The sequence below is a fragment of the Equus przewalskii genome, chromosome 7, assembly GCF_037783145.1.
Source record: "Equus przewalskii isolate Varuska chromosome 7, EquPr2, whole genome shotgun sequence".
Taxonomy (NCBI): domain Eukaryota; kingdom Metazoa; phylum Chordata; class Mammalia; order Perissodactyla; family Equidae; genus Equus; species Equus przewalskii.
The window spans coordinates 16,785,900-16,801,541 of NC_091837.1; the positions used below are offsets into that span (position 1 = coordinate 16,785,900).

Here is a 15,642-nt window from a genome sequence, read left to right on the forward strand (position 1 = left end):
AGAGGAATATGCTACCGTGCCTGGTCTTCAATCCAGGTCATTAGAAGTTTCTCCATGTCTGATATAGGCCCTTCTCGAATTTTTGTCAGTCTTACTGCCTTCAAGGAAGCAGATCCTTTGCCAGCTTCCATCACTTTGTTCTTGTTCTTCAAGATCTTAGCTATGGTGGGGGGGGACATGCCCAACTGGTGAGCAATAACTGCCACTGGTTTTCCACCTTCATAGTCCTTAATCACTTTTGATTTCGTTCCCAGGCCAACCACTCAATGTGGCCTCTTACTGGCAACATCAGCAGTGGATTTCGTGTGCCTAGGGGCCATGATGAACAGAACAACATGAGACTAAATCACGCACAAGAGAAAATGATGTAATCAAGAGACGTGGTAAACATGAGATGTAGGAAGCTGCTGCCGGCATAACACAGCATGCTGTTTCACAGCAACCTTTTTTTTTAAGTAGAAAGAGTATACTCTAATGATAAAAAGCATAGTAAATGCATAAGCCAGTAATACAGCCCTTTATTTTCATTATCAAGTATTATGTACTGTACATAAATGTATGTGCTATGCTTTTACACAACTGGCAGCACAGTGGGTTTTTACATCAGCAACACCACAAACACGAGTAATGCACTGCATTACATTATGAGCTGACCGGAATTTTTTAGCTCCATTATCATCTTATGGGACCACTGTCATATATGTGGTCCCTCATTGACCAAAATGTTGTGATGCAGCACATGACTGCATACCCTCTGACCTGATTATTTCAAGACTAGGAATTTACACCACTAAATTACTTGCCAAAGAATTTTATTTTATATAGAAAAATGTTTTCTGAAGTTCATAAGAGCAAATAAGAGAAATACTCTAATCACAGTAGAGAACTGGACTGATTAATTATGGAACATTCATAAAATAGAATACTTGTTCAAGTCAGTTGCGGTCTGCTAACTAAAGATATATTACATGAAGGCACATTAGTTGGGGGAAAACAGCACAGAACAATGTATACCACTGTGTATACAAGACTGCTCACTAGAGGATAAATATGTAGATGTATGTTGATATGGATATTTATATTTGCTTCTGAAAGAAAATACAAGAAACTGCTAACTGCAGACTGGAAGGTGAAAGGCCTTTTCTTCACATACTGTTTGCCTTGTCTAACCACGTACATACTACTTTTCACATTTTTAAGGTTAATAGGGTAGCTTTTTTCTTTATAAGTTTTGTTTGATAAATAGCATTTAAAAATTGAATTTTAAAACCGTAAAGTTAAAAAAAATTGCTCTGGGGCTGGCCCTGTGGCCGAGTGGTTAAAGTTCCGTGCACTCCACTTTGGTGGTCCAGGTTCACAGCTTCAGATCCCGGGCACAGACCTACTCCACTAGTCAGCCATGCTGTTGCAGGATCCCACTTAGAGGAAGACTGGAACAGACATTAGCTCAGGGCTAATCTTCCTCAAGCAAAAAAAAAAAAAAAAAAGAGGAAGACTGGCGATTGGCAATGGATGTTGGTTCAGAGCGAATCTTCCTCACCAAAAACAAACAAAAGAATGACTCTCTACCTCATCTGCCTTCAGAGATTACATGAGGCAACATTTCCACCTTTTTTTCAGAGAAGAAAGTACTGCAGTGAAAAATGGGGAAAGGCCAGCTCTACTTAGCACCTGCGAGGCCTAACCAGGATCCCTTCTCCGTCACAGAACAGGTCAGTGACACAGACCTTCAAACACCCGCTTCCCTTTCTCTTGGTGCATCAAGTGGTATGAGAGTGCTCTTCCCCTCCCCCACCCTCCCTCCCTTTTTGGTACTGATTCTATGTGGATTACAAGTCACAATGATGAAGTGGTGTAAGCTGTTTCTTAAGTCATGTTATGGTCTCTGCACACAACCACCCCAAGGAGGAATGTTTTCAACCAGCTTCCTTCTTAGTTGGAAAGCACCAAAGGTGCTTTTTGGGCAAGAAGACTTGGCCAACGTGTTGTGATTTTTTAAAAAGAATCTCACATTCGAATGCTTGCTCTGCTGTAGTTGAACGGCGTATGTGTAAGCGTGGACCCTCTGCAGGGTCCCTGAGTCAAGTCCCAGCTGACACTGGTCAGGGAAAGGGGCGACTCCCGCGGAGAGGCTGTCTCTTGACCTCCCATGTTATGAAACCCCATACCCAAAAGAGCAAGAACACCTGGAGGCCTGGTTCAACACAATATTGTCGTTTTTACTTTTATTCAACTATAAGCAAATAGCAGAACTGACACAACATTCAGCAACTCCAGACCAGCTTTCCTCAGACCAATGAAGAGTGAGCAATTTAACAGTCACGGACTTACGGATTTCTGACAACCTCTCGACCCAAACCTGCCACTCGTCTGGGTGGCCGTGCCTTAACAGCAGGGCAACTCTCCCCATGGCTTTCCTAGTACCCCTCTTTAAAGGAGCCAGAGCAGGACAAGGGCACCTAGTAACTGGTCTACACATATACCATGTTGGGGCTTAGCGGACATGCCAGCCTCTGGCTGTCTTGTGGGAAATGGCCATGAAAACACGTCTCAGAAGATGCCGTCATGCACAGTTCTGATCTCGGGCTCCCAGGGCAGAGGCGAGGAGTCTTTTTTCTTAACTTCCCTTAAAGATTCTTTGATATTCTGCGCTATTACTAGAGATCTGGTCTTTTTACCTCAAATTTTTCTTCTTTAAATTCTGGGTTGCTACTCTTATATTAACATTCTGATGACCTCATCATAGTACCAAAATATCCCCCAAAATGGAGTTCAAATTTGATCAACACATAAACTGCAGTGTGTAACCCTCTAGAATTACAAAGGATTATCGGAAGGAAGTCACCCGACACCACTATCTGATTGCTCAGGTCTCACCTGTGAGACTGGGAGCAGGGAAGAGGGGAAATCTACATGCAACACTGAGCTACAGAACATTGCTTGGGACCTGAGAGGTTCCCGTCTCCTAACTTTCCCCTACTTCCCAGACAGCTGCTCATAGAGCTTGGGCACATAGTCATCCCATTCGGCCTGGTAACATGTGCCAGCCACCGGGGACCCGAGCTTGTACTTTTTGCGGAAAGATGCCACCTTGAACTTGCCACGGTGGTCTCCAGATCTGTTGCTGAGAATGGGTTCATCACACTTCAGCGGCCCGCCCTGCTCGTAGACCAGCCAGACATAGCGATGAAGGCCTGGAGGGAGAGGCAGAAGGGAAGATGGACATACAGCTAGATCTGAGATGGAGAGGTCAACCATTTTCTAGAATGTACCAAGTTAGAGGGACCCAGACCACCCCATTTGCAAGAGGTACAGTGAGGACCCAGGGAGGTAGAATGAGTCAGGTCACTCACCTGCTGAATGGACTTTATGCCATAATTGGCATAAAGTCCATACCCTACATTACGGACTCTAAGAACCTGCAGGATCTGGCCCTTGCCCATCCTCAACCGCCCTCTGGTCCTCATCCCTCCCACGCCAGGCTTCCAGCCCATCTCCACTCTCCTATCGCTAGTCATTTCCCACCACTCCCATCAGAATGCCCACTTCACTTCTGTTATAGTAACAGTGTCACCTAAAACTCTTACTTTCTAATTTAGTCCCTTCACTAGAATGAGAGCTCCATAAAGCTATGGTGTTTGTCTTATTGACCATTTTCACCCCAGAACTTCCTAGTGCCTGGTAAATAGGAGGTGCTAAAAAAATGTATGAGAAATGGACGAAGGACACAGCAAATCACTGACTGCGTGCTCGGCATGCCACAATCAAGCCTACAAAGGCTAAAGGAGAACATTATCTTTCTATCTCCAAACTCACGTCCTCAGAAGACCAGAGACCTGCTTTGAAAGCAAGGACCCAAACTCACTCTAATCAACTAAGTAGCAAAGAATGCTTTAAAACCAGCCAGCAAGCACCCCATCAACCAAGCAGCTTTCTACAAGCTCCAATTAAGAATTCGACATAAATAGGTACCATGTGCTGCTTTAAAAAGTTATTTTTAAAAAGTTATTTAAATAATTGTACACCCAAGTTCACTGCAGCATCATCTGTAGTAGCCAAGAGGTGGAAGCACTCCAATGTCCAATGACGGATGAACGGATCAACAAAATGTGGTATATACATACAAGAGAATGGTATTCAGCTTTTAAAAAGAAAGCAATCCTGTCGCATGCTACAACATGGATGAATCTTGATATGGATCTACGTGGATCTTATATGGATCTGCTGAAGCTTTCATATACGGCTGATTAGAGTGTAAAAATTTTCAGCCATTTTGGGAACTCTTAGGCGATTTCTATGACCCAATAATTCTACTCTTAAGGAATTTCCCAAGAGAAAGGGCAACACATGCCCACAAAATGACACGAATGTAAATAGCTGCTTTATTCATAATATCCAAACACTGGAAGAACCCAAAGGTCCATCAACAGAATGGCTACATAAACTGCGGTACATTCACACAGGGGAGTACCACCTGGCAATAAAAGGAATGAGCTACTAACACAAACAATAACGTGGATGAATCTCACAGACATTATCCTAAGTGAGAGACCACTCGCCAAAAACAAATGCACACTGCATGACACCGTTTATAAGATTATAAGCAGAGTGAAAGGAATCTATGGAGCTAGGAGTCAGAAAATGGTCAGCTCTGGGAAATTTAACTGAGAAGGTCACACAAGAATCTTCTGGGCTGATGGAAATATCCTACATCTTATTTTCAAAGGCGCTTACATGGTCACCTTCATGCATCAGCCAATATTCACTGCCTAAAACAACTACGAATCTGGGTGCTTCATTATATGTAAGTTATACCTTAGTAAAATACGGAAGAAAGTGAGGTAAGGTGCTGAGGCTTTTTTTGTTAATGAGAACGCAGCTCCTACTTGAGAGAACTGCTTTATTCTCATGTGTGTACTTCCCATAATTAAACTGCCTCATTTTATAACTGCCCTAGAGAACTTAACTGATCCCAGAAAGATGTACCTTTACCTTCCTCTTATGAAGGCATGAGGGGCTTGAAGCTGTGTGAAGCTTCTAGGTCAACAGATACAACGTGAGTCCATGGCCGACACCCTTGCCAGGGACCTTTTTGTGCCTCTTCAGACTAACTCAGGGCTGGATAATATGTGCAAAAGCTAGTATGCTGCCATGCTCCGCCTGCCACTACTTCCCTGTTCCAGCCGACGGAAACACCCTGTGCTGGTCGACAGGCAGTAACAGGGCACCTCCCACCACCAGCTCAGGCAGTGCCCACCCACCTCGGAGAGTTTCACGATATTGCCCTCTCTTTATATATAACATATAATACACAACCTAACACAATACGTGTGTGGCTTTGATATAGTTCTTAACGTCTTCCAAATCTTTTCAAGCTAGATTTTCATGAGAAAGAGGGAGCTATAGAGAGATAAAGCCATTTTTTTACAATTAGTTTGGAAACTATGATCATTTCTGAGACCTCTCACGGGAACTAGAAGCTCAAAGATCCCACAGGGCAAAGGTCGAATATAGAAATCAGATGGTTTAATGGTGTTCAAGCTACATGCGGCCCCCTGGGAAACCGTTCCGAGCATGCGACACTGCTGGCTGGTGTCTTCTCCCTGATTCCTCTGGCTTGTAAAGGCCGAGCGGCTAGGAAGCGACGCTCACAGAGGGCCCATTCTGACCAGAGGCAAGGTTCTGCCATCTGACACTACTGCAGGTCTGACTGTCGCTGGCAGGCAACAGCCTTGGAGGTGAACGGTGCTACCTGAACTCTCCGCTAGGGAAAGGGCTCTCACAAAGAGAGAAGAATAAAGCTCTAAAAAGCAGACTAAAATCTGCAGCACTTTAGGCCAATCCTAATGTGCCTCTAGGCCCCCCTCCCACCTCCCTCCAAAAGCAGCCTTTACTGACCTGTGCCCTTGGGAGGCCCGGAGCCCACATAATCAGAAAGGACTGTGCCACTGCTGATGTCATTGCCCTTCATGTTGACCACCAGAAAATGGTGCCATTCCCTATGAAGAGGGACAGAGGACCGTCAACACCGTGGGAAAGCAGCACGTGCGGCCTCACGGCCAGCAATGGATATGAAGCATGCGCTCCGGGCCAGGATGCAGTGATGAACATGACAGCTCTGCTTTCTTGGCCAGCGCAAACCTCATGAATCTGCAGAAGAGAGGACCCCACACCCGCCCCTCCCTCCCTCTGAGGTTCTCTAGGGCAAGGGTGTGCAAACTTTTTCTGGAAAGGGCCAGACCATAAATGTTTTAGGCTTTGCAGTTCACACTGTCTCTTTCACAACTACTCAATTCGGGGGCTGTAGCGTGAAAGCAGCCACAGAAAGGCGTAAATAAGGTAACATGACTGTGTTTCAATGAAACTTTATTTATGGACGCTGAAATTTGAATTTCACGTAATTTTCACACATCACAAAGTATTATTCTTCTTTCAATTTTTTCCCAATCATTAAAAACTGTAACAACCATTCTTAGTTCACGGGGCTGTACAAAAACAGGCCTCAGGCAGACCTGACGCCGGGCCGTAGTTTCCAGACTCCTGCTCTAGGGAGTGAAGGGGAGCAAAGTGCACACGCCGGCTTGAGCACAAATGGGAACATCCCAAACCGGGTCAAGTTCTCTGAGCACAGAATGTCCAGAGAGGGGCTCACACAGTGCGAGAAGTTTCCGGTCACATCTAAATGACCCTCTGTTCCCCACCTTCCCCCAACTCGCCTGTATTTGGGGTCCTTCCGGCTGGGCGCATCCGGGTCTGTCAGGACCAAGGTGTAGAGTTTACCTGGATCGAGGCCATCCCATGCAATGCTTGTGGGCCGGTTCTTAACCTGTAGGAAGGAGCCAGTTTGGAGTTAAAAAGTCAGAAACGCTGAAGAAACTCACTCTTCCTTTGACTTCAGGCTCCTCAAAGGTAAAACAGTAATTATCACTTAAAGCTACAGTGTGTTGACTCTACTCAGAGCCAGGAGCTGAAGTTTAGTAGCCGGTATTTATTTTAGTCCCAACAACACTGTAAGGCTGGTATCCTGGCATGTTATTAACAGAAAGGTGGTGTGAGGATTTCAACACTGGTACTGAGTCTTCTCAACTACAACCTCACACTGTCTGGAATGACAGGGTCTCCAGATTTGCTACCAGGAGGCCACCTGGGGCCTGCTCAACCAGAATGGGAATTAACTGGACATCTAACAGTGCACAGATAAGAGAGCCCAGGTGGCCAGGCATGGACAGTGAGTCTGGGAAAAGGAAGGCTGAGAGATGGCACTCTACTATTGTAGTGCACCCTCATTCGCAGTTTTGCTTTCCTCGGTGTCAGTTACCCGTGGTTAAGTGCGGTCTGAAAATATTACATGGAAAATTCCAGAAATAAATAATTCATAAGTGCGCCCTTCCGAGCAGCGTGATGAAATCTTGTGCCATCCTGCTCCCCCAGCTGGGGACATGAATCATTCCTTTGTCCGGCGGACCCACGCTGTATCCGCCACCTGCCCCTTAGTTAGGATACAAACACACATACAGGGTTCCGCGCCATCCGTGTCAAGCATCCATCTGGGAACACGGAACACAGTATTCCCTGCAGATAAGGGGGACTGCTGTATATTCAAACATCCAAAACAAAAAACCATAAACCGTGGGGGCAGTTTATTCACCCCGCTGCCCCTGAGCCCCAAGACCAACAACTCGCACGGTGTCGGCCTCTCGTTTCTCCACTCCGAGCAGCCGGGACGTGGTCGCCCCTCAGGCATGCGCGTCAGAGGCCAAACCGCTGCTCTCGAACCTTCGAGCTGCGGAACGCGCTTAACCTTTGGATGGCTTCCCTCTTTTGATCGCCAAAACAAGGGAGGAATCGCCGAGCACTGCTGATTGCCCGTTACATAACGCGTCCCATGCCCTCGGGTGGGGCTTTAGCTCCCCAAACTGAGGCCTAAAAGCCTGACACACGAAGGGAGGCTCCGGGGCCGTGGGGCGCCCTTGAAGTCCCGGGGTAAATTTCCCCCGCAGGCCGAGCCCCGCCCACCACGTGCCGGTCTCCCGGGCTCGGCCTGACCTCAGGCCCGGGTAGTGGGCACCGCGACGCCCTTCCCTCGGTGGGTCGGGCGCACCGAGCCGGAACATGCTGCTCCGGCCGCCAAGCCCCGCCCCGCAGGCCTCCCAACCTCGGGCAGCCGCCGCCCTTCGCTCCCCCGCCGCCCTCGGTACCTGGGTGGGCGTCAGCACTTTGCCGAGCTCGTCGATCTCTGCCCCGGCGTATCTGACCTGCAGCGGGTGCTGCGGCTGCTCGTCCACTTCCTGCAGGCTCAAGGGCCCGGACCACTTGCCGAGGTCCACCGGCATGGCGGGGTCGAGGGCGGCGAACGGCCGGGAGAGCAGACGGAGGCCAGAAGGAAGACCGCAGCACCGATGCCGAGCACTGCTAACTGGCCCTAGGCGCGTGAGCCCCGCAGGCAACAGCGCACGCGCGCGAGCCCCGCCCCGCCCCGTCCCGCCCCGCCCCGCTCCTCCAATCACCACGCGGCAGGCAGCGCTCCTCCGATTGGTCAGCGCGCACTGCCGGGTGGCTTGGCCTTTCTGCTGGCGCAGGCGATTTGCTCCCTGTCGCTGCCGAGGTCCCAGGATGTGTGGCTGGGCGTGCAAGACCGTTGTTTCAAGAAATGCAGTTGCGCTTTTGATTTTTTTAAACCTTTTTACATAAGTACTTGCTCGACTTCCTAAATTCACAAATGTTAAGGCCTTCTGTTCTGTTGCGCTATTTAAAACAAGGGTGATTTCCCGCGCCTCCCTGTAGTTTCGCGCATGCTCACTAGTTTTGGTAGCTGGCCTGGTTAGAGGGCGTGAGCGAACTTATGAGCAATTTTCTCAACGGACAAATATATTTGCAAATATACGTGATCCCCTTCGTCCTACTTGGTCGAAGCAAGATTCCTGGGAAATTTTTTTTTTGAGAGGTGATTTTTTTTAAACCATAACTTATTCCTAGTTTGCTGACACACTTGCCTCTGCTGTGCCACTGGCTCTGCCTCTACCAAAACTCCTCTCCCTGTGGCCACCAAGTGCTTTCTTTTTGCTAAATATAAGGGCACTATTTATAGTCCTTACCTGACTTGACCTTAGGACAGCCTTTGACACTGATAACTACCCCCAGGGAGTAAAAAGTTCTTGTTTTTATTTCTTGGTAGGAAGTAATACAAGTTCATTGCAGAAAATTCAGAGAAAAAACCCAAAGAAGTAAATAAAAATCGTTTCTATTCCACTACTTGGATATAAACATTGGTAACAATTTGGAGTAAATCTTTCCAATCTTAAAACTATGAGTATAGATAATTTTGTTCCATTTATTCACAACAAAATTAAACTCTACAATTAGACAACCTCCATATCAAAAATCGATCATTATTTTAATGGCTTATTCTACTCCACAATTTATTGAACAAACCTCTTGATGTTGGACATTTAGACTGTTTTGTTGTCTTTCCTTTTACAAATATCACTGAAATGAACATCCTTATGTATAGATATCAAAAGACTTGGTGGATAGTTTTAGGAAAATTTTATTATACATGGGCTTGCTAGGTCAAAGCATGTGTACTTTAAAGGGATGAATCACAGGCAATGGATGGATCACAACTTCAGCAACTAAGCACTGATAGGATTCTTGGTTTTTCCATGATTTGTTCTATATAAATGCATTTTGAGAAGCTTGAAAGCAAAAGGAGAAACAGTCCCTGCCCTCATGGAGTATAGCAGTGGAGACAGACATTAAACGACATTCATAAATGTAAAATTACAAACTGTGATAAGTGCCAGGGAGAGAAGACAGCCCCAGGTTGAGCATGAATAGGTTCTGCAGCTAATTGCTTGTGTGACCTCGGAAAAGCCACCTGCAGGCTCAGGGCCAGGATGATGCTGTGAGAAGGTAAGTGATGACTGTAAATCCTCTTGGGGAAGATGCAAAGAAATTCCAGATACTTCTGCTCTTGGCTACCATTCTTGCCCCCTCTCTACAACAATCAGATGGTCACCAGATCTATAAATTCTACCTCCGTAAAGCCCCACCATGGGTCCGCTTCTTCCCCCCATCATAGCAACCCTGGTGTCACTCTCCTGGCCCACTGCCTCAACTCTTCCTCCCTTCTAGCCCATCCTCCTGGTTATGTTCATCTTTCTCAGATGTAAATCAGTTCAATCCACACCTCATCCCCCTTTCCCTAAAGCCCTCTGTGGCCCCTTATTGCCTCAGGATGAAGTCTAGACTCTTAATAGGCCCCTGTAGACTTGTCCCACCTCCCTGGCTCTCCCTCCTTGTGTTCTTCTCTAGAAATACTCTGAATTTGTTTCAGTTCCATCTTGACTCTCTACCTCTGGGCCTTTGCTTGTGCTGTTCCCTCCTCCTGGAACACTTTTCCCTCATTACTCTTCACACACACACACGCACACACTGTACTCTTGTCCCGGCTCACCTTTACTCGTCTTAAACATCACTTCCACCTTCTCCCACCCATCAGGACTGGGGGAAATGCCCTGATCTCTGCATCCACACCCATTCTGTCCTTTCTCTTTCCCAACAGTCAGAGCATTTAGGATTACTAGTTTGTCATCTGAAGCACAGCACCAGCCACTGGAGTATAACCTCCATGAGGATTATCTCACTGGTCATATCCCCAGCACTTAAAATAGTGCCTCAGACACTTGGTACGTAATATGATCGTTATCATTATTATTACAAGAAAATAAGTGAATTAAAAAAAAAACTATCTGGTCTGGCTGTGGTTCAGATCACTAAATACTTCTGATAAAATATCACATTCAGAAAAGGCCATTTCACCTGTAAACCTGATATCAACAGTAGCTCTTTAATTAGCAGCCATTGGAGAAATCAAAGCACCTTTCCTCTCGCTGTTTATATAAACAGCTCTCATTCAATGCTCGTGAGATAGAAAACAGATGCCATCCCACAAGCTATGTGTTAAAAAGAAAAACACAACTATTTGGTTTGAAAAGATGGTTGCACCTTCATAGATAATGCTCAGAAAGAGATTTTTTTTTAACTTGCTTTAAGCTATTCTCTGGGCCTAAGCACAGATGCTCATTGGAAATTTCAGAGATGGGAAGGACTTTATGGCGTGCCTACTGGGTGCAAAATGCTGAATGTGCTTTAGCTCCCTCCACGTCCTGGGATAGCGTGTTATTCTCCTTGCTTTATAGATAAGGTAACGGAGGCTGCTAGAGTGATTGGGAGTGACCCCTGGATCTGCCGATGCCTTTCTCACCCAATCAAAATTGAGTTGAGTTTATTATGAGCCAGAGTGAGGAGTATAACCTGGAAAGGTCTTAGAAGTTATTCTGGAGAAGCATGGGTTTCGGTACAGTCTTATATCTTTTTTAGAACAAAGAACATATGTTGAACACACCCAGGATACATTTTCATCAAAATTTCAATGAGGTATGCAGTTGCAAATTAGCAGGTCAATATTCACCGTGTTGTCAGGAAAGGGACTAATCTGGGCATTACCAATAGAGCGTTACCAACAGGGCATAGGAGGGGAAGTATGCCTTCTTATCTTAAGAGAGTGCACTTTTTACTTTAATGGTTAAGCACATGTATGATGTATATTTGATAGGCCATAAGTCAGGCCTTTTAGTTCAAGCTGAATCAGTTTTGAACTCAAATAGTTATCCCATATACCTCAATATGTGAAAATCACTTATTTTACCCTTTTGATCAATAATCTTTCAATAGAAAGCATTGCTGATCAAAATATTGTCTCTCAGTGCCAGGGTGGTTGCTGCCCGCCCTGGGTCCATCATGTCCCTTGGTGCTAGGCTTTTATATCATTGATTTGCCCAGTTATCCATGTTGGGGGGAAACAGTCAGATATAGGGGACAAGCAGAGAGGTATATACTAATAGGGGAAGTGTTTCATAGGCTATGTAACTTGTCAGTTATTTTTAGATTATCGCAGAAACATTGTACATGTGCTTTTACATGACTTCCTATAGTTGCATTGTTTATAGCGATTATAGAATAGGTAATCCATACTTGAAACGATTAGCTTAAAAATGAACTCTTAGGCATAGCCTTAAGAAAAGAGGATTCGTCCAGGGTTGTAAGCTCCATCAACCATCTCAAGTCACTGAGCAATCATTACTCTAGCTTGCATACCAGTCATACAACACTGAGAAAACAGAAATTAGTTTGAATATTATGACTAATACAAGAATTCCAAGGAGTAATAGAAAAAGGAATTGCAATCCAGGTCACAAATGGAAGCCAGTACCAGAAGGGAGCCAACGAAACAAATCAAAACCAAGTACAGGATCGCTTAAGGTATTCACCTGCTTTTTTTCTTTTCATGTGCTTTAGCAGAGATGATACACTGGAGGGCTTGTTGGGTATAAAAACACAGCATTCAGGTTGAATGATATATATATGTACCGCCTTGGGGTGCTGTAAGAATATCTAAGGCCATTCTATTTTGAAGGACAGCCTTTCTTATTAAAGACATTTAAGTATCTAATGAGGCGATTCCTGCTTGAGTACTGTTAAGGGCTTCTATATGTGATATGGCATCCTCTAGCCCCAAAGGAGGAACAGCTATAGCTAGGTGTTCGGTGGTCATACGGGTGGCACACTGAACGAGCCCATCTGGCCTTACAGAGAGGGAGATTGGCAACAAGTGTTAGCTCAGTGTGAATCCTTCCCTGCATCCAAGGGAAACTCAGGGTGCAGTGTTTTAGCCATCCAGGCAGTAGCCAAGAACAGAGATTTGTTCCACATAACCACTGAGTTCCATTAGGAGTCACTCGGTAAGTGCCTGGCCTTTAGGACCAGTCTGTTCCAAATCAGTCACTTTCTTCAAGGATGATAGTATTTTGAAATCTTAAATGGAACAATTATAAAATAGGTATACAGCTTAAGCATAACAAAGATTTAAATGCGAGATACAAGGTTGAGAATACAGGCCTGGTCCGGAGTCTTGGGACAGCTGTCTACAACAGTCTTGGGACAGCTGTCTACAACAGATGCCATCTTCTCACCCTGGTTAGGAGACACTTGCCTTGCTGAGTTAAAGTTGGCTATCAGAAATAGGAACTGAAACTGACTCAAGTGGAGAGGCCTTTTTTAAATGAGCAATGTGAATCCATGAATCTATGCCTTTTGATTCTGCAGCACATGAATTGGTTAAACGTACCTGGTCCTTAGTACTTTAGGACAAATTTATCTTTCTTTACCCAACAAATAAAAATACTTCCAATCCTTATACTTTCTTTACTGGAAACATGTTTTACTTTCCTTGTATACAGAGCTGTTTTCCTTATTAATTTTAGTAGCTTTAATTAATATATTAATTAGAATTTTTAACCCTTACAGACCCTAGCAAAAACTAAAAAGTAATCAACTATGAACTCTCTTTTATATCAGCATCCTAAACACTTTTCATAATTTCTCGAAACATGCTACTTCATAGTAATAAAACACAAGACGTGTTTACTAATAGACTCAAACACTTCAGTTTCTCTGTAATAAGAAGCCAAAAGTAGTTAAACTTAGATATGTTTAGCAATAATATTTCAGTATTTTATCTTATTTGAAAATGACCTAGATTTCTATCGTTTAACCTAATTTAATAAAACTCTAAAGGTTTCAAGTCACCAAAAGGTTTTGAAATTCTTTTAAATATACATGCCATAACACGTAATTTTAAAAAGTTCACCAATACTTTCTTTTTTACATCTATTTAGTTTACTCCTTCTCAATAATTATTTTTAGGTTGCCTACAAAACTTCTTGAGACATTAGACAGAATTATCCATCATTTTAAGTTATTATTTTTGTTAATTTGTTTTGTAATAGAGGTAACAGCAGATTATTTGACCAATAAACATAGAATAAAGGCTGCATATCTGCATCACATCCAGTGGTGGTAACACTGAGCACATGCCTATTTTAATCAAACCAACAAACTTAAACAAATTTTCATTTACCAAAGATGAATTTATCTCATGTTAACCTGAAAGACATTTCTATTACATTTAGAATTTATGCAAGTGCTTACTTTAAGTCAATCGAATAGAGCTCTTTAGAAAGTATACCATCTTGGGGCTGGCCCACTGGCGCAGTGGTTAGTGCACACGTTCTGCTTCAGTGGCCCACAGTTCACCAGTTTGGATCTCAGGTGCAGACATGGCACTGCTTGGCAAGCCATGCTGTGGTAGGTGTCCCACATATAAAGCAGAGGAAGATGGGCACACATGTTCACTCAGGGCCAGTCTTCATCAGCAAAAAGAGGAGGACTGGCAGCAGATGTTAGTTCAGGGCTAATCTTCATCAACAACAAAAAAAGAAATTATACCATCTGGAGGTAAAAATATCATGCGCATATAACATACATATAGACACATACACAGTCTCCACACCTATTGTTTGAAAATTACTGCCATGAATCAGGTCCAATAATATACTAGTTATGAATGCAAATTTTGTTTTAAGCCTTTTTACTAATATTTGTAGAGAAGACACTCAAGATGTTAGATTTTGGGCGAGGCTGCCCTTATGGCCATTTTTCTGGCCTTTTCCCTTTCTTTTTTTGAGTTTTAGGATTTGGTGATGAGCTAGATAACACTTCCGAGAGAGAGACAGAGACAGAGACAGAGACAGAGACAGAGACAGAGACAGAGACAGAGAGAGAAGGCCAAAATCCTTTTGGAGATAAAGGAACCGGGAGGAATCTGAACTGCCTCTAGGACTGCTTTTCTAGTCTTACAAGGGTGTGTAAATTGAGGACAGATCTTCTATCTGTCCACACACATCACCCTAATCTGCTTTTTCCCTCTGAGTGCTTAGTTTTATTTTAACTTAGGGAAAAAGGCCTGGAAAGAAAATTCCTATCAGACTCTGAATATCGGCTTCCAGTTTGGCCACATTTCTGATCCTAAGTTGCTACATCCTTTTGGATACCTTGTCAGGTTTCAGCCAGGATAAACAGTAACTACCTGGTAGCACTGAACTGTTCCAGAAATCTTTAGCATAGCAGTTTCCCAGAAAATCTCTCCATTTCGTTAACTCGGAGAGTAGATTATGGAGGTGTCTGTAAAGTCATGGCCTAATATATTCCTTTAAGTACTATTTATAAGTTAATTTTCTATTTGCTTTTTGCAACAAAACTTTCAGTAAGATTATTTCGGGATGTTGAAGGTTTTGCTTTTTAAGTGCACTTTTTAAATGATCTTATCTAATCAGAACGTTCCTTCTAATGGCCAATGTAATTCCCCTGAGGCTCTCAGCAGCTCGGTAGAACCCTTAGCAGCTAATGGAGTGCAACCCACATTTCTCTTTGACTATCTCTGACCGCAAAATGGGGTGCAACTACATTTTGTCTAACCATATTTCACAATCTCTAACATGACGATTATTGTTATTTTTTTTAAGATTTTATTTTTTAATTTTTTTCCTTTTTTCTCCCCAAAGCCCCCCAGCACATAGTTGTATATTCTTCGTCGTGGGTCCTTCTAGTTGTGGCATGTGGGACACTGCCTCAGCATGGTTTGATGAGCAGTGCCATGTCCATGCCCAGGATTCGAACCAACGAAACACTGGGCCACCTGCAGCGGAGTGCGCGAACTTAACCGTTCAGCCCCTAACATGA

General features: G+C 44.2%; 1 protein-coding gene across 1 annotated transcript; it reads right to left on the bottom strand.

Moving 5' to 3' along the window:
* Positions 1-2,198: 2,198 nt before the first annotated feature.
* On the bottom strand, positions 2,199-8,784 carry PEBP1 (phosphatidylethanolamine binding protein 1). The gene is made up of 4 exons (XM_008533193.2): positions 8,199-8,784; positions 6,717-6,826; positions 5,899-5,999; positions 2,199-3,194 (listed from the first exon to the last, which is right to left on the bottom strand). Exons 1-4 carry the CDS (start codon positions 8,331-8,333, stop codon positions 2,977-2,979), a joined length of 564 nt encoding a protein of 187 aa, XP_008531415.2. The 5' UTR covers positions 8,334-8,784; the 3' UTR covers positions 2,199-2,976.
* Positions 8,785-15,642: the final 6,858 nt, after the last annotated feature.